At 41.8% G+C, this 24,834-nt stretch overlaps 1 protein-coding gene across 7 annotated transcripts in view; it reads left to right on the top strand.

Annotated features, from left to right (window-relative positions):
- The window catches only part of ACACB (acetyl-CoA carboxylase beta), a 1,528,264-nt gene that overhangs the window by 640,403 nt on the left and 863,027 nt on the right, over positions 1 to 24,834 (top strand). For all 7 annotated transcript variants that reach the window (XM_069214760.1, XM_069214756.1, XM_069214757.1 and 4 more), the window contains 4 exons: positions 1,192 to 1,342; positions 7,403 to 7,537; positions 21,689 to 21,835; positions 22,689 to 22,877. In XM_069214760.1, coding sequence (XP_069070861.1) covers positions 1,192 to 1,342; positions 7,403 to 7,537; positions 21,689 to 21,835; positions 22,689 to 22,877 — 622 coding nt within the window. The remainder of the gene's footprint in view (positions 1 to 1,191; positions 1,343 to 7,402; positions 7,538 to 21,688; positions 21,836 to 22,688; positions 22,878 to 24,834) is intronic.

The raw sequence follows: 24,834 nt of genomic DNA, 5'->3' as shown, positions 1-24,834 counted from the left end.
GTAAACTCCCAACCGGATTTTTCTTTCCACATTGAAAGAAAAAAAACAGCACGATCGCGCTGCTACAGTTCACTCTTAATGAAACCTATCGGCAAAAGTTCAATTATCTACATAGCCAGCAAAAGTGCAATTAACTATGTAACATCGTCGTCGTTATGCAAAGCGCTCGGCTTCTGCCAAGCGAGATCGCGCTGTTAACAAAAGATAAAAAGTAGTCCACTAACCGGCGGGAAACAGCGAGCCTTGCATGTTTTCTATACTTGGTCGCTGCGCTCAAGGAGGGCTAACCACCGGAAAAGGCATGACACATGCGTGCCTTCCACTAATGAAAGCAAGCAGATTTTAGCAGGCAAGCCCACGAACCAATGAAAAGACAACTGACGTGATGTGAATGGGGCTCCGAGCCCTTTTCTGACTCCTAAAGCGTCCCGCCAGCGCATGCGAAGCCCTAAAAACGGGGATTCTGTCTGCTGTCTTGTGAACAAGGGGGAGGGATCGCGAAAGCAACATGATGGGTCCAAACACGATGGGGCAAAGAAGACTTTGCAGGCCGAGCATGGGTCAGTCCGCCAAGCCCTCAATCTACGCCATTCGGGCATTTGACGAAACGATGAAATTCAGAAAGCTACCCGCGGAGCCTCTCGTGGTATCCGAGAATCTGTCGGCTCTTCATCAGCCTTGCAGGTAGTAAGTACCTCAGTGCGAGGTGTTGTATTTAAATAGCATGTCAATGTATACAAGATCGAATGCTGGCGTAGAATAAATTACTTCCCAGTGAAGTTGACTCTCCAGCATTGGCAGATTTATTAATTCCCTTGCAACATTGCAGCCTGCTTCCACGAGGTGATGTAATCAGTTTGCTCTTGGTGTTATGAGACATTATATAGATAGGACACTGCCCAGGAAGCCTAACTACTTCACTTCCCCCCCACCCCCAAATCCCTCCCAAATCTTCTTGATATAAACCACATATTCTACATCAAAGATACACCTTTCTACTTTCGGCTCCAAGATTTGGTCCACCGTGCAAGTCCATAAATGGGGGGACAAGAATGTTGGACTTTATAGAGAGTAGGATTGCCGATCTGCAACTAACCTGAAGGTTTATTTCATTTTTAAAATATTCTCTCTAACGTGACTCAGGCATCATTTACAGATGCTAAAAAACATAATCTTCATCATTTTTTTAAGGTACCGCATTACGATTGGCAACAAAACGTGCGTTTTTGAAAAAGAGAAAGATCCAACCAAGCTAAGATCGCCATCTGCTGGCAAGTTGTTGCAGTACACTGTTGAAGATGGATCCCATGTTTATGCCGGACAGTGCTTTGCTGAAATAGAGGTACTAAATATAATACTTTACAATTTGCTTCCGTCCCTTACATGCAGTCGGAGGACGATTTGCAACTGAATGCATTATTTCCAGGGTCGTTTATTTTTACATTCACTTTAAGCTTTTTCCAACATTGTTTGTATGCCACGATTGAATTGGAGCATTCTTCTAAAACCTAAAATAATGAAAAGGGGCGACTCGAACATGATTGTGAAACGAAGATGGCTAAGTAATAGAGCCGTGTCACCGTTGAAAGCCAACTGTGACCTTTATCGCTATTCTATAACCGGAATTGCAGGACCTGGAAATAGCAGCGATTTTATTGGACACTGAGAACCTTTGCGGTCTTTACGGCAAATAAAACATCTCCTGTAATCCCTACTGTCTGATGGCTAGAGTGAAATGTCATTGCAGCAATGTATCACAAATCTAAAGAAAATAGACCTATAGTGATGTACAAAATGCGCCGAATGCAGGGCTCCATCTAGAAACACTGCACATATTTTGTGGTACATTGTACCGGAAATTTTATTAGGTAATAAAAGCGTATCAAAACTATACTATGGGAAACACAGAATGGAGCTGGTAGAATGTGAGATTAACCTTTTATGTTTACTTTGCATTGATTTCCTTTTTCTAATTTTTTTTTTTTTTATAACATATATCAACTTCAAAATTTGGAGAAAATTTTTTTTTCTCCTGTAAATCACTGAGGTTAGCCAACAGTAGATAGCTCATTGGCGAATAGGTACCATCATTGACATTATACAAAATCTGATTTTTACTTTCTAGTTAGGATTCTGATTGAGGCCTTCCAAGTAACTTATGCATGCTTTCGTACTAGGGAGGGCTGGAGGTGGTGCCCTGATCAGCACTGCTTGATTAATTTCCAAACTGATTAGACCTAAGTGACATCCACAAATAATGGTCACTGGTGGACTTTTGAGAATTGTGGGGTGCAAATACCTGTTTCAAATTGTAGTGAGCAAACCTTATTTTCTCAAGCCATATTCAGGGATAGGAGTGATAGGTTTGCCCCAAAAGATAATTGTATGGAAAAAGTCTAAATGGGTCATTTTAGAACATACTTTTCACATAGTTTGCCTACAAACCCGTAGGGTTTGTGAAGACACTGTTTAAATACTGCACTTTTGTTGTGCAAAGCAACACTGATGCCACAAGAGGAGTGGGTGGGTTCACCCTTGCCGAGAAAACTTTGAAAATTGTGCTTTTTGAACAGTTTCTCGAACAGTTTGTTACAATGCCATAAGTGTTACAGGCATTTTGGACAATCTCAGTATGCAGATTCACATGTTCTATTAACTTTCCAATGTTTATAACCTCTGTCTTTGTTCCACTTCCTCTTGTTTTTCCCTCCTAGCCCTTACACGTCGATTCTGCGAACTATGTTGTGCATGAAAGGAATAGGGTGAAAAAATAAGTTAAATGTCTTTCTCAACCTCAGGCCATAGAGCAAAGCAAGTTTTTACATCCTCGAGCCTACAACAACAGTACTGATAATGGTATAATAATTTAATCAGTATGGATGATGAAATTCCACTTTATAAATCTTCATATGAATTGAGGAGCATGGAAATCCAAGATGTCAGTATGAAGGGGCAGTATGAAAAGTGTGAAACTCTGTGATTGTTTAATACAGAAAACAGAGGTTTGATTAAATCATTAGCAAACCTGTAAGTGCATTTTTGTTGTTCCACGTGCAAGTTCTTGTGTGAACCTTAATACAGTCGTGAATAGACGTCTCAATTTATAGGTACAAAAAAGGCTTTGTTTCAAAAACCTTCTGGTGGAATCTACTCCCCTAAAATACTTGTTTCTGCCAGTCCTAATAATTGACAGTTTTTGTTCTTAGGTTGGTAGTCCAACCAAAGATCCCCTTACTTTGGGTTGACAGAAGTTCATAGAATTCCTTCAAAAATACTGATAGAGTAAAAGGCATATCATTTACTGCTGCTAAGTGTCTGAATCAAAACAGTATGGCGATAAAGGAAAATAGCAATTCTGCTCTTTACACATTTATTCAGCTACTTTTAGCCCCCTTCTCGATTCCCTGTGACATGGTAAGGCAATTCTGGAGTGCCAACGTTCTGGGGTGAAATGGTGAAAGAATACGCTTTTGTGCCACTGCCTCTATATAGTATGTGTTGATAGATTACCAAATTGGGTCAACAGTCGAAGCATGTAAAGTCTCTACCTTTTCTGACCTCGGTGAGGTTTTGTTTAAAATGTTTAAAGCATAAAAACTTGTCCTGCAAATTAAGTTGTTCTGGCAAAAGCCTATAAAGTACTGCATTCCAGTGTGTATTTTATTTTTTTATATTGTACTTTATTCTGTGAAGTTTCGTACGAAATACCATAGTTGTAGGTTTAAATTTCAGTTTTATTTTATTGAGCAGTATACCATTTAATGCAGCTTAGGGTGCAAACTGCTGATACAGCATCTCAGTAGCATGCTGAATAATTTAATTGTGGCCTTACCAAACGTTCCAGTGTAAAGTCCTCATTCAAGAAATGTCTCTTAAAAGTAATGAGAACTGTTAATTAATTCCACTTTCAGTCTTTTTCTGATCATTCCGTGGTCATGGTGACGGTAGAATTGGACTTGCCTAACAAAGAGAGACCCAGATGGCAGTTTGACAGATCTTTGTTAGCTAATCAGCAGTGGGTCTCAGATATGAGGAAATTCATACAGGAATTCTTCCAGTTTAATCAAAATTCTGCTTCCTTGTTTAATGTATGGGAGGCATTTAAAGCAACAGCTAGGGGCCAAATTATTTCTATTAAAGTAGCGCAGACACTTCAAAGAAAATTGCAAATAAAAGAACTATAGGAGGCAATAGACAAAGCGTCTGAGGAATGCATTAGATCACGTACTGGCAAGGCGTACTCTTAACCAAAAGCGAGTCCAGCTTAAATAATTTTTCATCCTGGAAGAAGTAGCTAGCTCAAGAGTTTATCAGCAGTAGGTTTATGAATAAAGTCAATTGGTAGGTAGGCACTTAGCTTGGGCCACTCGTATAAAACACGGACAACAGACAATACATCAAATCAGGATCCTGAGACTAGTAACATTTTTAAGGAAGACAAGGATATAGCTCAAGTGTTTGTCACATTATTCTAGAATCTACGAGATGGTCTGTAAAGTCTCGTTTTCACAGCAAACTCAGTATTATAGTCCTATCATGGTACCTAAAATGACGTTAAAGACTCGGAACGAAGTAATACAGAAGATCACACCACTGGAAATCAAGGGAGCTATACAGAGAATACCAAGTGCAAAGGCTTGTGGTGTCGATGGTTTTCCAATAGAATTTTATAAAACTTTTTGCGAAAATCTTACACCATTATTGACAGAATTATGTAATGCAATACTAGAGGGAGCAGAAATACCCTTAACGTTTAAAGAAGCAATAATAGTTTGCTTTTTGAATAAAGATAAAAATCCATTGAAACCCGATGCATATCATCCGATTAGTCTACTAAATGCCGATTTATAGAATTTTACCAAAGTTCTGGGCTACCAGGATCGTACCACTTCCACAACAATTAATACATAAAGATCAGAATGGTTTTGTAGCCAGTAGGTCGATGACAACCAATACAATTTTTTTGTTAGAGGCAATAGATTACTTTACAGTCAGCATAACTCTTGCAGTAATAATAATGTTAGATGTAGAGAAGGCATTAGATATAGTCAATTGGGAAGCCTTGGTATACAGCCTAACCAAATTTGGTTTCCCTTTGCAATTTACTACAATGCTAAGGTGGCTGTATCAGGGTGCTCAGGCTAGGATTGTAATCAATGCAAAAATTAGAGGAACAATTCAGATTAAAAGAGGTACTAGACAGTGATGTCCCCTTCCTCCTATACTTTTTGCTTTTTTTATTGAGCCTCTAGCACAGATAGTATGCAGTTTGAAAGAAATTACTGCACCACTATGGTGATGCCAAAAATTAAGCTTTTTGCCAACGACATCATTCTAAAGTTAAAACCAGGGATTGATAATGTACAAAAAGCTCTCAATAAGATTAATGAGTTTACGCAAATAGGGGTATTTAAGATTAATGAAAACAAAACAGAAGTTCTCCTATTTAATGCTGGAACAGGGAATCTTCCCTATGTTCTTCAACAGAAAGCTAATTTCTCTGAATCTGTTAGGTATTTAGGAATTTATGTTACGAACAATTATAGATCCTTGTTCAATCTTAATTATGTTAGGATGCTTGCAAAAGTGCAAGCGCTTCTCGATAGATGGGTAGTTTTACCGTTGACTGATGGGGAGCATCTCCTTAATCAAAATGTCAATTCTCCCACTTTTTTTCCTTTCTATTTAATAATGTTCTAATAAGTATAAACACCTCCTTATTTCATGAACTAGATACCATGATACAAGGTTTTAAATGGAGATAAAAACACCCAGTGTTAGACTTTCAGTTATTCTGCTAGATAGGAGCCCGGGAGGTTTGGCACTTCCTAATTTACGAGTTTATTACCAGGCCACATTGCAGGATATACTGGCACGACATTTAACCATTGAAGCAATTATGGATAACTTTCTTATCAATAGAATGATGCTAGAATCAGCCATAAGTCGCCCAACATTTATAAAAAAAACGACGAAACGCCCCCTTAAAACTTGCTATAAATATATACACAACCTTAGTAAAAGACTTGAAATCTTACACAAAACATATCAAATGCCGTCAGGTTATAATTATGTACAATTACAGGAGTGTAAGTACATTGGCTTAAACCTTTCAGAAGCTTCGATAGCCCTATTGAAAAGCAAAGGGAATAAAGAGATAGGGAATTTTATATTGAGAAATAGATATATTACTTGGGTAGAGGTCGAAACTAGACTTGGTGACATGGTAACTAGACTTTCTCTGAGTTTTTCCCAGAGCTCTCATTTTCTTAACGCTAGAATACCCCAGGCAAGCCCCCAAGAAAAGTATGGAGGGCGTTAATTAGAAGTAAACTACTTGTTACAGGGAATTGCCACAGATTGTTAGCTGAACAATCCACTTCAGCAATAACTGTAAAATTTAGGGATAATATTCTACGCACAACACAATGTCTAATATCGGATGAAGAGTGGAGAATTATCTCCGAAATAGGGTATAAATCCTTAAGGGCAGGTAATTATAAAAGAATGTCCTTTCTCACTAGATAGATGGCCTATTACACTCCTGAAAAAAATACACAGAATGTTTCCGTCAACTCCTGATCATTGCTTCTGTTGCCATCAGGAGGCAAGGGGGAATTGGCTTCATGTATTTTTTGACTGCCCCAAATTAACTATTTTTTGGTTGGGAATAGAGGAGGTAATGAACCACACTTTTACTTCTAGGACTGAGCTCAATCCAAATCTAGTACTGTTCGGAGTTTCTGAGAAAACACGACAGCTAGCAAAGCACCAACAATACTTTATAGCAATTATTTTTGCAGTCGCTCGATCATTAATACCCCAGTTATGGCGTACACAGACTATTCCTACTATCCAAAGCTGGTGGAATAAAATGCTAAGAACTGAAAAAACTATGAGGAGGCATATTCAAAACGTGTGGGGAGTATGAAAAAGTTCTCAGATATATGGCAGTATTTCAAGAAGCAATAATTTATCAATAAGTAGGGCAGACAGGTATATCGAACTAAGGCTCATGAATATATGTTATGCAATATATAACACAACAGAAACCTCAATGTGATTATAATTGTAAAAGTGATTCGATTCGAATTGCTAATTGAATGAACAAAGATTAATAGCAAGGCTGTCCTGATTACACCAACCAAAGAAAATTAGATTGTCAAGGATTGATGCTACTGCAGATTATTGTATGTTGTACTTTCCGTATATGTATACCTGAAATGAAATTAAAATTCTTAAAAATTTCTTTTAAAAAACCTAGCTGGTCAAACGTTCCATTGTAAAGTCCTCATTCAAGAAATGACTCTTAGAGTGGAATCAATTAACAGTTCTCATAACTTCTCAGTCTCACTTTTATGTGTGGCTTAATGTATTGGATTGTTTTTGTCTTTCTCTGCAGGTTATGAAGATGGTCATGGGTTTGACTGTGCAAGAATTGGGCACCATTCATTACGTTAAGAGGCCAGGGGCAGTGCTAGAGTCTGGCTGCATTGTAGCCACTCTGGAATTGGATGATCCCTCTAAACTTCATCCTGTAAGTGATGATTTTGAAACAGCTAAACTGATGTGATAATTTGAGTGACAATCGTTTGAAGTAGGAACCCTAGCTAGGATCCACCCAAAGTGACAGGTTGGGCACCTCGGGTAGAAGAGTATCTATCACAGGTTCTCACCATTAGCATTATAGATTTGCTTTACGGCCTGTCAGGCATGAGGCTCTTACCTATTTAAGTCCCAGAGGTGTGAGAGTTTTGGTCAGGGTTCTGAGGTGTTGAGGGTATTGATCAGAGACTCTCAGACGTGACTGAGAACGAGTGTCAGATCCTTCTTACGAGGCCAGGAATGACATATTTTCATTGCGGCTCTGTGATATTTGGGTGTTTGCAGTGCACATATTTATTACAGTTTCACATCTTATCTTATGTGTGGCACTTTGAGTGACCGTATATTACAAGTTGAACAAAAATATTGCTTGATAGCACGTATGGCTGTAGATACACATGCTTTGCTTAAGTCCGCCATCTATTTTTTTTTTTCCTTTTTTTTTTTAAATCTGTTTATTAAGCTTAATACAAGACAGGGTACAAGAGTAGCAGTACAGTACATAAGGTTTGGTGAGAGAATGCCCAGCTTCCCACTCCATGTGCTTTTCTTAACGTTTGTACATTACGCTGTACAACATAGCTGTATTTTAGTGTACTGACTTTCAATTAACATTATATAACAAATAACACTTGACATAAAGGTTATTATTCTTAAATATGTATGTTAGCGTCAAATATAATACTGAGAGCGTATGTCTGTGTAGGCATTGAGGGCTTCATTTCTATGTATGCGCTGCGGTGTAGGGAGCTTACAGTAGCAAAGGGCGTCTGGCGGGAAAATAAGTTATGGGTTAGGCATGGCATTACAGTAGGATGGGACTGTTTTCAACAAACTTGATTGTTATGGTTAATTTTAGTAATAGCATGTCCCAGGAGTGTTAAAGGGATTTTCTCATGGTGGATATTTGTCATCTCTGGATTCAATTCTAACTACAAAAAGGTCCCAGCTTTCAGTCCCACCTTGTGTCTGACCTCTATTTTGTAATTGCCTTAGTGTTTGAGATTCCGCCAGTGTGTAATCGCGCAGGTCTCGTAGCCAGAGGGAATGAGAAGGGGCATTTGGGGCCTTCCAATGTGTAGCTATCAGGCGTTTATATGTCACAAATGCCAGATCCACAAACTTGTGGATATGTTTATCTCCTTTTGTGCGATGGCGTATGTTAAGCAGACAAGATACTGGAGTAGGGGTTAATATCTGGTCTACCACGTCTGCGGTTGTAGCAACGACGCGGTTCCAGCTAGCGTTAATTGCGTGGCATTCCCAGACCATATGGTAGAAAGTTGCTGCGGGGGTAGCGCATCTCGGACATATGGAGTTAGCGCCTGGGTATATTTTATGAATACGAGCTGGGGAGAGATATGCTTGATGCACATAATTGAATTGCGTGTATCTTAATCTGGAGTTGCGAGATACAAACTTAATCGAACTAAGGGCTGTGTCCCAGGATTTTTGTGCAATTGGTGCAGGAAGGACGATGTCCCAGCGGTGCTTGACCTGGGTAAGGGCCTTGCAGCTACCCGCTAGAAGGATTTTATATAGTTTGGTAACAGCGCGTTTTGCCTCACTCATAGAGAGTATTGCAGTAAGTAGGGGAGATTCTTTTGGTTCGTTGTGACCGCAGCCCCATATGTGACGTAGAAGATTAGTTATGGCATTGTATGTCAGAAAGGCACCCGGTTTCATTACCTCCGTAGCCATCAAGTCCATAAACTTGATTGCACTGGAGTCATAATAAAAATCTCCTACGTTCAGGGTATTAACCGCTCGTACGTCATGATGAGAGGTTAGGGCCTGGATACCTGGTAGCTGTGGCATTGGGAGCAGGGGAGAATAGGGGAGGGGCTGCCCTTTGCCCTGTACGTATCTCTTCCAGCAGTGTCTGGCCGAGTCCAGTAAGGGAGTATTATGCTGTAGATGAGAGGGGCTCGTTAGTAAAAATGTTAATGTCGATGTTGGGGTTGTGTAAGCCCTTATAGCTATGGACTCTGTATTGGATGGTTCATTGAGCCATTTAGTGACCCACTGAAGTTGGGCTGCTGCATAATACAGCTCAAGGTTCGGCATGCCCAGGCCCCCCTCTTCTTGTGGATAGTGTGTGGTAGTTAGAGCTACTCTGCGTCTGTCTCTGCCCCAGAGCAAGTCAGTTAATAGGGAATGCGCTTTGTGGAAAAACGAACGCGGCAAGATCACCGGAAGTGCGGAGAAATAGTTTAAAAATCTCTGTAATATTAGCATCTTGGCTATTGCTGTCCGGCCCATTGGCGATAGAGGTAAGGAACTCCAAAATATCAAGGAGCCTCGGGTGGAGCGAAGCAGCCTGTCTGTTACCTTCCCTTAAATCTGACATAGAGTGATATACTTGAACACCCAGATATTTGAAGGTCTGGTGTGTCCATGGTAGTTGATGCATGGGGAGAGACGCTCGCTGTACAGAGGGCAGACAAGTAAGAGGGAAGATACAGGATTTAGACCAATTCACATGTAAGCCAGAGACAAGAGCAAACATATTCAGTATGCGCATTATCCCGGGAAGGGAGACAGAATGATTGCGCAAGTAAATCAGGGCATCATCTGCATACAATGATATTATGTGATATGTGTCAAACTCCCGTATGCCCCATCTTTGTGCTCATCCCCTGAGCTTAATTGCGAGTGGTTCCATAGCTATTGCGAAAAGCAGTGGAGAAAGCGGGCAGCCCTGCCTGGTTCCTCTATTTACAGGAAAGGCTTCCGACACTACCAGACCGGTTTTAACTCGGGCTGTTGGTTTAGAATATAGTGTAGCAATCCAGCTGATAAAGCCACTCTGGAAGCCAAACGCCTTGAGGGTGCGGAATAAATATTCCCAACCTAGTGTGTCGAACGCCTTCTCTATATCTAGTGACACGGTCACACTATTTGGGTCAGTGGTATTTTGCATGATACGGATTAGGCGCCTTATGTTAAGAAAGGTGTTTCTACCCGGGATAAACCCCGACTGGTCAGGGTGTATTAAGTGCGGCAAATGGGGGAGCAATCTATTTGCTAGGATTTTCCCTAGGAGTTTGCAATCCGTGTTCAAAAGAGAGAGTGGTCTGTATGATCTAACATCCAGTGGATCTCGTCCCGGTTTTGGTAGGACCACTATTAATGCTTCCCTCATAGAGTCTGGTAATTGTTTTCTATTTCGTGCTTCATTAAACACCTCTAGTAAGGGTTGCAGTAGGTGAGTGCTTTGTGAGTTATAGTATTCTAGTGGTAGACCATCTGTGCCAGGGGTCTTGCCGCGCGCCATCTGGGAGAGGGCCAAGCGAAGCTCCTCAATAGTAATGGGGCCGTCTAGAATGTCAGCATTATTGGCAATATTTGAATTTTGAGGGATCTGAGCTAGAAATTCATCCAGCTGTTGCTCTGCAGTGGGGATAGAGGATTGGTATAACGAGTAATAATACGTGTAAAAGGCCTTGTTAATATCAGCTTGAGTGTTAACCACTATTCCTGTTTGTAATTTGATAGCCCCTATCGGCGACGATTGCGGAGATTGACGCACCAGCCACGCCAGCAGTTTTGAAGTGTCTGTAGTCATGCTTGCTAAGACTGTCATCCGTTTCTCTGTATTTTGCTTTCAGTGAGATTAGTGTTTCTAGTGGGGTATTATTTGTTGAGACTTCGATCTCCGCCCTATGTATTTCGGATTCTAATTTTAATAACTCTGTGGTCAGCATTTTCTTAATGCCCACAGATGCTGCCAGGCAATGCCCTCTAATTACTACTTTATGGGCATCCCACTCAGTTGCTCGGGTTGATGTTGTGTTTTTATTTAGAGAGAAATAGGACGACAGACATGTGGCCAATTCAGTATTAAAAGGGGGGTCAGTCAGGGCGTCTGGCTGCAGGCGCCATGTTGGAATACGGGCATGTATGTAGCCCCAGACCAATGTAGAGTAGTGTGGGTTGTGGTCTGATAGAGTACGGGCTAGGTAGCCAGATGTAGCTACCTTTGGGATTATGTTAGGTGTAGCGAAGAACATATCTAACCTGGTATGAAGTTTGTGCACTGGTGAATAGAAAGAATACTCACGTAGTGTGGGATGAAAAGTTCTCCAAATTTCGCTTAGCCTATTATTAGATGCCCAATCTGCCAGGTCAAGCGATGCTCGTTTAGCCGGGGCGTGAGTTAATGGAGGGGTAGAACGGTCTTTCAAGATATCTAGAACGCAGTTAAAGTCCCCGCCCCATATGGCATCTGTTGCGGGGTCGCTGAGCATGCTGCTACCCAGTGCCTTGAGGAAGTCTTGTTGATTTGTATTAGGAGTGTATAATGTTATCAGGGCTAGGGGGATTCCGTCTAAAGTACCCTCCAGTACCACGTACCGCCCGTTTGGGTCACATTGCGTGCGGGACATGGTGTATGGAACCCCGGGGGCTATCCAGATTATCGCTCCTCTAGCATATGTTGAGAAGGTGGTCCCGTATAATTGGCCTTTCCATTTTGTTTTGGTATATGCCAACGAGGACTCAACTAGATGGGTTTCTTGCAGCATAGCTATGTGTATCTGGTGCCTCCTGAGGTATGTATAAATCCGTTGCCTTTTGCTTGCGGATGCCATGCCCTTTACATTCCATGTGAGAATTTTATAGTGTGTGGTATAGCGCTGATTTTGGGATGCCATGAAATTTAAGTGAGTCAGTATGGGGGGATATCGCCTGTGGCTGCGTAAACCTGAATTTCTTTGTCCTTAGAAACGCATACTTATCAATTAGCCTCCTAGTCACTGGAGTGTGTGACCTGCCTCTTAGGTATATATTGTGTTGTGACGCTCTGTAAATAGTACATGTCAATACATATAACAATAAAACATTCCATTCGACTACAACTATAAAATCTATAATACTTGGCAGCAGTTGCGATAAGAACAGGAAGAAAACAAAACTTGTCGAATTAGGGTAACGGTCCATATGGAGCGGGGGTGATCCAAGACTGCAGGTGGTTGAGTGTCTTAGACCCGGCCCATTTTGCGCATGTTGGTATCCTTGCCGAGCAGGAGCGGCAGCAAGCCGACCACACGAGTTAGGGAAAGTAATTTTGTGATGACAAACTACGGAAGTATCTAGACAGGAGTAGCGGATGAGGCGATCTTCTATCTACAGGGGAAAAGATTTAACAAATGTCATCTGCTGTACGTGGAGTAAGGCTGGGGCCGCGGGCAGACTCCGCCGAGTCGGAGTTTAACTCTGGGTCAGGATCTGTTTCTGATTGTCCAGATAAGGATGTCGGTGATGCGTTGGCAAATCGCAATGTAGACTGTAGCAATAGCGATCTTTCAACTCGCGATTGTTCAGGAGTAGGTTTGTTATCATGTTTACTGCGAGGTCTGCGTTTATCCCTTGGAGGTAGGCTTTTATCATTGGGTGGTAGTGGGTCAGCTAGACCTTTTGCGTGAAGCCATGTCCATGCGTCTTCAGGCGTAGAGAAGAATAAAGTGCGGGTATTGTCTTGTATGCGAAGTTTAGCGGGGAACAATAAGGAGTATTTGATATTGTGCTCTCTCAAACGCTCCTTGACCCGGTAGAATGAGTTTCGTTTTTTTTGTACCTCTACTGTAAAATCCGGGTAGGCGGTTATTTGCGTGTTCTCAAAGTGCATTGGGCCTGTTTTTCGGAATAGTTGCAGTATAAGGTCTCTATCACGGTAGTTCAGTAATTTTGCTATGAGGGGACGTGGATATGCACCCGGTGGTGGAAGTCTGCCCGGGACCCTGTGGGCGCGCTCTATGGAAAAGAACTTCGGGACATTATTTTTCAATACCAATTCCGTCAGCCATTTTTCGATAAAGAGTTCTGTGCTGGGGCCCTCGACGCGCTCCGGAAATCCCACGAACCGGATGTTATTTCGACGCGATCTGCCTTCGGCTTCCTCGGCTCTGCGTTTAAGTGTCTCAACTTCTGTTTTTATAGCACCCAGCCGTGACTTAACCTCACGCATAGATGGCGTGAGGTGCAACGTGTCTTTTTCCAGCTCAGCGACCCTTTCTGCCAGCGCCTGTTGGTCCGTGCGGAGCAAGTTAACATCTTCTGTGATTGAGCCAATCTTCGCCTCCAAGGTTGTTTTAGTATCGAGTATGGCTTGTAGCACTTTTTCGAATTGTGCTGAGTGCGTTTGCAATGTCCCTTCCATTTTCTGAAGGGCTTGATATGTGTCTGAGGCCCCGGAAGATAGAGGCGGCGTAGTGGAGTCCATGGTTCCAGGGGGCGCTCGTGGAGTTTTTGGTTTTCCCATTAGGTGTTTTTTATGCGATGCTGTTGTTGATCTTTGGATTTAACGTTGCGTTGCTTGATTTTATCGCATTGGCTAGGTACTTTGATGCTGGTGGCGTGATTAAAATGGGACTGAAAGGTTTAGCTGCGCTTCAGCGCTTGAGGGTGTCAGGCGGTCCGCTCTTTTCCTACCTCACACTTGCTGGTAGGCGCCTCTTGGGTCAGTCACTTCTACAGTTTGTTGCTAGTTGTGTTCCTGTTGATTTCTTACATTGAAGTAATATTATCTTTTCTCTGGTCTTCCAACTTGGCTTATCTTTTCTTTGTTTGCCTCTAGTGTGATGGGCTGTATTGTTCCCTTGTGGCTACAGCCACTGGTGGTTAAAGCCTGGGCTAGCCTTTCAATTGTCCTTATTTCTATATGACTGGTAGCCACCTGGTTATCGCCCTGGTTAAATGATAGCCCACTAGTTTTTTAGGGGAGTACAGGAGAGTTATGTAGTGCCTGTGCAGCCGTCGTATCCACTGCCGGCCGCAGTATCAATGGAGCGAAGCCCCCGAGGCAAAGCAGTAGCGCAAACAAGCCGCCATTTACCGCCTACGGGGATCCCGACACACCGCACGGTCGCGGCTCCAACCGCACCTCCTTTTTAGTGCAGTCAGCGTTCGGTCTCCGCCCAACGCGGTCGCGTGGTGGCAATGGCCGCTCCGAGCGCTCCACAGATCAGCAGCGAGCCGAGCGCCCCAAGCGCCCGAGGCTCTCCGAGAGCATGTCAACATATCCTAGGGCCTCCGACAATGGCAGGAACTGGGGCAGAGAGAGTCGGTAATTTCACTTTTGCTCACTACGAGCCCTGCTTTCTGCCTCTCGCTCCTCGCCGAGGGCTGAGGGGAGGCTCAGACCACCAGCTCCTGCGTGGAGGCCGATCGCGGCGGGCCCGCAGCACCTGCGCGTCCGTGGCCCCCGGCAGTGCCAGTAACCTGCGTGCCAGCCGGCCAAGACCCCCGTCTCCGCTCAATGCGGTCGCGTGGCGGTAACGGCCGCTCCGAGCGCCCCACAGAACAGAAGCGAGCCCAGCGCCCCAGGCAGCTCCCTCGCCGCTCCGCTCGCCGCCGCCCCCGCCACGCTGGTTTTGCGGCTGGGGGGGATGGTTCTCGGCCCCACAGCGGGTCAAGGGTCTTTGTAGAGGATTATTATTTTAGGCCGGGTCGGAGCTGCGATTTATGCGTCCGACCCGGTCGCCATCTTGGACACGCCCCCCTCAAGTCCGCCATCTAGTGCTGGTCCCGGAGTGTTGCAAGTTGTTTTTGTTTGAAGAAAAGCAAGATTGCTGATCCTTAAATTTGCTACTAATTATTTTTTTATTTTTCCAAGTCTTTGCTTGTAATTTGAGGTATATCAGGCTATGATATCTTCTAAAAGGAAATATAATGTAAGGACCTCTAAATTGAAGTAATAGCTTTTATGTATAATGATGTGGCCTTTTGCAAGTTCTATGTGCTTGATAGAGATTTACTTTTCCTCTTGACTTTTTTCCTGCTCCTTTTGCACTAATATTTTTCGGCAACAACAAACAGTATACTAAAGGTGAAGAGTTGTAGTCTAGCAGATAAACTGAACAGTGATTACAGGTTTTAACACGATCATTAGTGAAATACGTTTATCAAAATTAAAAACCTGTTTATATGAAAAGAAACTACGCAGGATGCAAAGTTATGCTGCAGTACTTAAGATAACATAATATTACCAACATTAAAATATTGTTATTTTTAGGGCAGCCAAGTGGTCCAGTGTCATGTTAGCCCTTTCTTTTAGGTCAACATCACTTTCTATTCAGTAAAATGGAGTTTCGCTTTTGTCATGATGAATATGGTTTAAATAACCCAGCATGCAAAGCATTGTTGGATGAAAAGCACATGGAATTTGCTGAGTTTACTATTTCACCATAGTTGATTTACAGTGTGACTACTCCTGCAGTGTAGTAAAATAAAGAAGGCACTGTTTGCATTCAAAGACTTGCTGTGTGTCTCCCATCACACCCCTCCCCACCTCCCCCAAATGCAGTACCCAAGCCTAGGGCTACCAGATGACACCATTTCTCCAGGACTCAATATTTCCACTCTTAAGATATTCTGGAAGCTGTAGTCTTGCTTTAGGTCAAACAATTACCTAACATACCTGAAAGAATGACATTTGGAAATTGAGATATTGTGGTCCAGCGACGGGAACTATGTAGTAATCAACATAATAGTTGCCAAATCACAGAATCAAATGTCAGTCATGCTCATCAATTTCCTGAAGCAAGGGCCTCGCACAGTACTGGAGGTACCCACTCAGTCCCAAAGTTTCAACGTTTCTAGCTGAGATCTAGGATTTCGAACCGACACTGTCTGCAAATGAAAGTATCTTCAAACAGTAAGAGCTAGAAATAATAAATATTCCATCTTCCTACGCCAGTATAACTAGAATCCCCACCCACTACAGCAGGAATGTGAAGGCAGACGCCATCTTGGCCCACTATATGGGCACCTTAAAGTTATGCGGAGGTGTGATTGTGCACCAAGAAGGCTTTTTCCTTCTGAATGCTACATTTGTTTTTAATCCTTTTTAACAAATGAAGGCCCAACTCCTCAAGAGTTTGCTTCTCAATTACTTCCTTTAATCTCATTAAGGCCTTACAAAATCAATAAAATAAAATATAGTAAAATAAATAGCCAAACCAATACCTTTCATGAATGCAGCTCCTCTTATGCATTGCTATTTTGAACTATGATACAGAAAGGTATTCTAACAAATTTGTAGCCTGATTAGAAGAAATAATATCCGTGTTAATAATTCCACACCTAGCAGAGTTTTAATAAAAGTAGCCCAGAATCTGATACCACAGGAAGGGTATTAATTACTGTTGGTAAATGCACAAATGTGTGTTAGTTTTTTTGTCTCAGTTCCTGAAGGCATTCAGTTGTTTTGACTTTGTTTTCTTTATGCTGTCTACTTAACTGAATTTGGAATTGACCCTGTCTTTAATTAATTAATGCCTGCAATTTTACCTACTCCTAAAACTAGGTTGAGGATGGGTGGTGAAATAAACTTGTGAAATAGGGTTCCCTACTATCATTTGTCCTATCAGCAGGCTGGCCATGCAAACACTTTTGTTACTACTTAGCTGAAAGGTCTGAAAAAAATCCACTGTTGGGGTAATGCTCAATTCAAAGGTCTGGTGAGTCATGATTGGAAGCAAAACATTAGAGCTTGACATCTTGTTTCAGATAAAAGGTCTTATTTCATCTCTCTCTCTCTCTCTCTACAATCAGATTATCTTCAGAAAGTCTCTGAATTTAAAATGAACTATATCAGATCCACAGTTAATGTAACTCAGATCAATGCTCTCATGGCTTTTTTTTTTGCATTTTTATATGGACACCCAGTAGGTTTAAATATTTAGGGATCTCTGTGGCCCTCCCAGATGCAAGCTGTTACATACCAGAATTGTTGAGCATCCTCATGGAGGATTTTGAGAATTGCAACAAACTGGAAATCTTCTCTAGTCAGAATAAAGCCGAACTTTCTCCCCAGAAGTCTTTAAACTGTTGTGAATGTTGGAAATGGGGTCTCTAGTTAGCAGTGGTTCGCACCCTTTCCAAACTGGGACCCTCACTCTCGTTAGGGTAAGGAAATCACACAGGTAATGTAACCTCTTTTCGCCCCCTTGGTAGCTTGGCTGAAGCAACAAGGCTTATCTCAGAGGCAATTTGTAAAGTGTTTATACACGCACACACACAGTAACACAGTGAAAACACCACAAACGTACTCCACGTCAGTTTAGAAAAATAGCCAATATTTATCATAGTAACCAAGACCAAAACCACAAAAATCCAACATACACAAATTTTCAAAGAATAAATATAGTATAGTACTTAGAAACCCAATAGCTCCAAATGGGTCTATCAAAACGGCTTGGTGGAGTCGCTTCCAACAGTCCAGAGCCAGCCGGAAGAGGGATGCTGTCGGTCACGAGGTTTTATGGACCCTGGAAAACGATGTGGAAACAAAGACGTTGCACGGAGTCGGGGAGGTGAGGTGTCGCTGGAACCAGTGCAGCGCCTGTTCCTCACTACTAGGCACGGGAGGTGAGGCATTGGTTCCTTACGGTTGCATGGGAGGTGATGCGTCATGGCGGCGAGGCGTCTGTTCATTATGACAAGGCAGGGTCAATTAATCTAGCAGGTCAAGACGCGAGACGTTTACATTGCAGTATCGCAGTCACACCACAGAGCCACAGGTGCTGCAGTAGAGTGAGTCGGGTGCATCGGAACATTGGTGACACTGCCCTCTGGACTCATGCTGTGGCGGAACTTGGGAGATGCTGCAGCGGCATCTGGCCTGCGTTGCTCACGGGGCATCAGCGGGGATCACGTCTCCGGTGCAGGCAACGGCATGGGGTCAGAGAGCGGCGCTGGTTCCGAAGTCGTTAAGTAAGTCGATGCACTACTTTCTTCCTTGTTGCTCCAGAACTCGCTCCCAAGGGCCCAGGAACTGGATCTGGCACCACTTGGCAAGTCCGGACTCTAAGCAAGAGAGCCCATTCGCTGCCAGGTGAAAAATCTTTGATGTCCCTGAGACTTCTTTATAGGAGACAAGCTCAGTCCAAGCCCTTGGAGAACCTTTGGGAGCAGGATGTAAAAAGCAAAGTCCAGTCCTTCTATTCCCCATCCTGGTGATGGGCCATCAGGATATGCAGGGCACACCTCCGCTCCCTTTGTGTGACTGTCTAGAGAGAATGCACAAATTACCCAACTGTCATCTTAACCCAGACATGTATTCCACAGATAGGCAGAGGCACAGAACAGTTAAGCAAGAAAATGCCTACTGTGACATTTTCAAGCCTACAGTTCAAGAACCAACTTCACCAGAAGATATATTTTTAAATTGTGAGTTGAGACCCTAAACGCCATAGCTCTATCTGCTTCCAATGAGAAATTCTTCTTAAAAGGTATTTCAAGGCAATCCCCATGTTACTCTGTGGGAGAGATAGGCCTTGCTTCCAATAGTAAAAACCAAAATTAGCAGTACTTCACTATCAGGACATGTAAAACACACCAGTACATGTCCTACATTTAAAATAAACTGCACCCTGCCCTTGGGGCTGTCTTAGGCCTACTTTTAGGGGAGACTTACATGTAGTAAAAAGGATGGTTTGGGCCTAGCAAGTGGGTGCACTTTCCAGGTCGAAATGGTAGTTTAAAACTGCCCATATAGACGCTGCAGTGACAGGTCTGGGACATGTTAGGGGGATACTCATGTGGGTGGCACAGTCAGTGCTGCAGGCCCACTAGTAGCATTTGATTTACAGGCTCTGGGCACACACTGTGCCCTTAACCAGGGATTTACTAATAAGTCAGATATGCCAATCCTGGAGAAACCAATCACCAATACATTTTAGACTGAGAGCATATGCACTTTATCACTGGTTAGCAGTGTTAAAGTGCACCGAGTCCTAAAGCCAACAACAACAGGTCTGAAAAAATAGAAGGAAGAAGGCAAAACTTTTGGGGATAACCCTCCATAAAGGGTCAGGTCCAACAGTAAACAAAAGAAAACCAGTCACAAAATACAATACATATATTCCTCTTTATGTGTCAGCACAGGAATGAGAGGGTTTCCAGGAAAAAGGATAATGGCATTCACTTTGAGGTGCGGTTTAGCAAACGAGGATTCCCAAAAGTGTACTTTTATCTCCCAACTCTAGTCCATTTGTGACTTATTAGCATTTTCTAAGGGTATGTTATAGCTTCCTTTTGAGATCCAATCTTTATCCACTACTTTAAGGCATACGTTATGATCAACATATCTGTAGGGACAGCATTTATACTGGAATTGTGTTGTACAAAGGTATGTATACTTGCCACTGAGTCCTCTGCTTTCATGTTCCAGGCTTTTATCTGGGAATGTCACCACACAACTGCAGGGTGTGGGTGCGTGGAGACTCAATATAATTAGGTCACCTTTACTTAAACGAGCAATTTATGGATTTTGTGAGTAATAGGAAGGAATTAAAACTAGAATATATTTCAACTGTTACTTTCTATAGGAAAACCTTTACGGATCTACACAAATGACCCCTTGCTGAATTCAGAATTGTATCTACTTTTCAGAAATGTTTAGCTGTCAGAGATCCACCGTTGGTTTCACACCCATTTCTGTCACTAATTGGAAGGAGGCAAAAAGCACAAAAATAGTAAAAATTGGGTATGTCCAGAAAAATGTCAAAATTGTGTTGAAAAATGTGGTTTTGTGATTCAGGTCTGCCTGTTCCTGAAAACTGGGAAGATGGTGATTTCTGCACCGCAAACCCTTTGTTGTTGCCATTTGCAGGGGGGTGGGGGGGAATATTTGCTTTCTTCTGCAGCACTTTTTTCCCATTTTTCCCACAAAACCCACATTTTAGCTGTATTTTGTCAAATTTGTTGGTCTCCTCCAGGGGAACCCACAAACTCTGGGTACCTTTAGAATCCCTAGGATGTGGGAAAAGGTCACAAATTTGGCGTGGATAGCTTATGTGGACAAAGTTATGCAGGCCTAAGCAGGAACTACCCCAAATAGCCAAAAAAAGGCTTGGCACAGGATGGGTAAAAGACCTGGCAGCGAAGTGATTAAAGTAGTCACCCTTTCTTCATTCTAGCCTAGTGTTGGCCACTGTGACTGTAAGCAGGTCTTTTCACATATTGGTGAAGGTAACACTTTCCTTGGTGGTCTACTAAAATTATTAACTCCACCACTCAGAGCACCTCTGCATTCAGAAGCTTGGTTGATCTCCAAAGCAAAAAATCGGAACTCATCATCTGAATCCTTAAGTGTCTATATTAGCTGCCTCTGGAAGCATGTATCAGCCTAAGAATTGCCTCTGTTACCCATAACGTCATCCATGCCAGAGTTCTAGTTTATCAACAGAGACAACGGGCTACTAAAGATCTACAAGAGGGAAAAAAAGCTCCTCCTCAAAATTCCTAAAACAAGGAAAAGCAAAACAGCTAACTAAGCGACCTCATGCTTGGTGCCTAGGCTTTGGCACATCATCTCCAATGCACTCAGAGCAAACCAGATGCTCCTGTTATTCAGGAACAACCTAAAGACTCATCTCCTCAAAAATACATGTCCAGGGCTAATCCTATGCCTCTTCTGATCAGCTGGCCTCTCTTAATCTGTGAAAAGTGTTCTATTGCTCTCAACTGGGTCTATGTTAAATAAATACATTAAATAAGTAGACAAATAAAAGTAGGACCCTCACAAATAGACAAACTTTAGTAGTGAGTACATTTTTAATTGTGGCTCCTATGCGAAAACTGATCCATTTTGGGAACTGATACACCTTTTGTTATACCCATCACTAACCTGAGTACCAGGTTGGCTCTTAAATTGTTATAGGACTCCAGTAACTAAACAGCAGAACTCTCAGCTGGGTGCTGGTGACCAGAACGAGGTCATCAAAGATATCACTGGAAGCACCCATGACATTTTTGCAGGTGAGGACCTTGTTGTTTTGGTGTTTTTTTGTTTTGTTCAGGGAGGGGTTTTAATAGTGATCTCAGTCTGTTCTGTAAGGAAGTGAAAGTCATTATTGGAGGTTTGTTTCACTTTGGCCTTCCCTGGAGCATCTAGACATTAGTTTTGGCTCTATACACGTATAAAATGTAATTTCTAGAAAATAATTTTCAGTTATTGCGGTCACAACTTTTGTAGCATAACACACATCTTTAATTGAGCATGTTTTTCTACTGTATGTGCTTTCTACTGCCATATCGTTGTGTGCCATGCATTGGTTCTTCATTTCTTTTTTATTAGGCACAGTTGCACACAGGAAACCTTCCTCCGCAACAGACATTGCCAATCGTCGGTGAGAAACTACACCAAGTATTTCACAGCGTTTTAGACAGTCTAAACAATGTCATGAATGGCTACTGCTTGCCTGAGCCATATTTCACCATTAAGGTAATGGGCTTTTTTATGATGTGTTGAAGTCTGTATTGATTTTATCTCATAGTTATGGTGTGCCTCTCCTAGGCACCTATATTAGACACTGATCACAAATATTTTTCCTTTATGTTTGATAATCATTACCACCAGATTTTTTTTTAAGATAGTAATAAACTTCGAATGTGTAGTATCTACCTAAACAAACTGGCATTTTATAACAAGCTGTCACTAGCTTTTATTGTTTAATAAGTATTAGTCCTGTGTCTTTTGTTGTCTGGTTATTTGCTAGGGCTCGCTTAGCCTTTTTATTGTACTCTGTGATGGAGTGCAGGCTGTGAGGCAATAGTAACAATATTAGCCTGCAGTTGACCATGCAGTCTTTGTATCACATCACCCTACAAATGTCTGGTGACCCATCAGTGACCACCTACGAGTACTACAAGGTACAGAAATTCTTCACATACTTCAATTTCCCTTAAAGTAAGTTGTTGAGATTTCTTTAACAATATTTCAGAATTTCTTTTATATGAAAAGAACTGTATTACCCCATGAATATACTTGGCCTTGCATTTTTGTTTTGCTCAATTAGTCTTGACACACATCACTACACCGAAGGGTACTTAAATCATTGATTGGTGTTGAAAGGCAGCTTTTGTAAGTCTGCAAAGAAACACGTTTGTGTTAAAATATTAAGGTGAAACCTTATCAAACAGCTGAAATTAAAGGGGGTACTCCGGCATGCCAATAGAAAGCAAGGTTATAAACCTTTAATCTGTGAAGAAAGTGCTGAAAAAGTATTAATAACTTGATTGTTTTTTTCAATGCCTCCAATGTGGATGCAGCTATAACACATTTTAATTAACTGCAGCTGAAAGAGTGGGTGTCCACACTGATGAAAACTCTCAGAGACCCATCATTGCCTCTTTTGGAGCTCCAGGAGATCATGACCAGTGTTTCAGGTAGAATTCCGACACCAGTCGAGAAAGCAATCCGAAAAGTGATGGCACAATATGCAAGTAATATCACCTCTGTGCTTTGCCAGTTCCCCAGTCAACAGGTGAGTATCTTTTTGGTTGTAGTTTACAAATACATATAGTTACCATTTATACCATATCTAAATATATGCATTAGTTTTGATGCACACGTTTGTTCAGAACATATAAATAAAAGCACTGTTTTGGACAAACCTCAAGTAGCCTTTCAACCACAAGAGTTCATCATCAATTAAAGTTATAATATTTGATAAGATGAAGTAATTGGCGTGGAGATATGATTGGAGATCATGCAAAAGTAGAATCATTACCTGCTGTAATATTCTGCACATAATGGAAGAATGCAGTAGACCAAGCTGCCCCTCCGTATTAGCAACATTCGGATCAGTAATTACAGTAGTTTTCATGTTCTGTAGGACACATCTGACAGTGACTGTACAATTACCATAGAAAGTATAGTATCACTATGCCCTTGTAATATTGATTTACATGTTCTGTTCTTGATGTGACTGCATCTTGAACAAATAAAATTCTAATATTCCATTTCACTGTGGGTTTCTGTACTGAAATCCCATAGTGCATGGTGATCTCGGTGGCCAGTTCTATGCTGGATAGTTTCAGGGCTCTTATTCTTTGCTTGGCAAGTCTGCCTTTTTGAAAGAAGTCTAATAGTCTTTCAGCTATCAAGTGTTACATTTGACACATGTTCTCTAGTTATGCTGTTTCCTGTCTGAGGTAGCAGGGTGGGAGAAAATAATGGATTGGATTCTGACCCAGAGTAATTACCATTGAATGAGACTAATTGAAGCAATCCAAACATCACTTTTTTGTTCCACATCAGGCTTTTGGTTGAACAGTAATAAACATTAACATTAGCTACCCTTGTTTTAACTGTAGTGCTTTCCTAATATGCCACCACCAAATGCGGCCTCTGACTTCTGTCCTTCATAGGTCTTCTGCAACCTCTTCTTTTTCACCTGTTGCAGGGTTTGTGGGTGTCCAGGCATGTTGCTAGTTGCATATTTAGAGACTTGAATTTGGCATCAATCGCATTTCTTTTTTTTTCAAACATTAAGTAGCTCACAGTTTCCTGTTAGTGATGGTTTCTTTTAGTTCCTCCTTCAAAGAATTGTGTACAGCATACTTCTTACAAGCACTCATCACTGGCTTTTGTACTGCTTTGAATCTTCAATACATTTCAAATTTATTTGCAATTTTTGACAAATAGTATTATCGCTCCTTTAAAACTTGATGTCTATAAATGTTTTTAAAACCTAACTTCTTTTTCATTTGTTTCTGACAACCACCACTCTCACAGTATTCCAAGATATTATTTATTTTCAAATGTAATATCCTCCAAACTCCATTGATTTCCATAGAATAGTACATGTGGGACCTTGAATGTCTCTACACTTTTCCACTTCTAAGCCAGCAAGATAGCTCAACAACTATATTACAACTTTTGCAGAGCTGTGCGTGTGTCCTACAGGTCACACATTTTATCTTATGCAGTTAATGGGAAAAAGTATCATTGGTTAGCATAGTTTGAGACAGCAGTAAGTTACTGTTATGCAAAAGATAAATCGTGTTTTAGTTTTTTTTAAAGTTCTGTCATCATCAAGACCTTTCAGTCGCCGCAGTGTAGTTATGGTTTTCAGAAGCAATTTCTATTGAAAAGGTATTAATTGATTTTACTAAAACCTTTCACCTTTGAGTGCAGACTGGCGCCCTGCTCAGTGGGAGATTCTAATGTGGTTTGTAGAGCCACAGTCCCATTTGTAAGGCAAAGGCAGTGTGGGGCAGGTTGTCCATCCTGGCCCAGACTCTTTTTTTTCTCCCTTGTCTCTAAGGGAGATTTAAGCCATGGGCCTAATTTAGATACTGACAGAGGAGTTACTCCGACACAATGGTGACGGATATCCTGTCCGCTGAAATCAAAATCCCATTATTTCCTATGGGATTTAGATTTCGGCGGACAGGATATCTGTCACCATTGTGACGAAGTACCTTCTCCACCAATAT

Source organism: Pleurodeles waltl, chromosome 11, assembly GCF_031143425.1.
Source record: "Pleurodeles waltl isolate 20211129_DDA chromosome 11, aPleWal1.hap1.20221129, whole genome shotgun sequence".
In the NCBI taxonomy this organism is placed as follows: domain Eukaryota; kingdom Metazoa; phylum Chordata; class Amphibia; order Caudata; family Salamandridae; genus Pleurodeles; species Pleurodeles waltl.
Note: the sequence above shows the minus strand (reverse complement) of the source record. Positions and strands in the feature narration are given on the sequence as shown.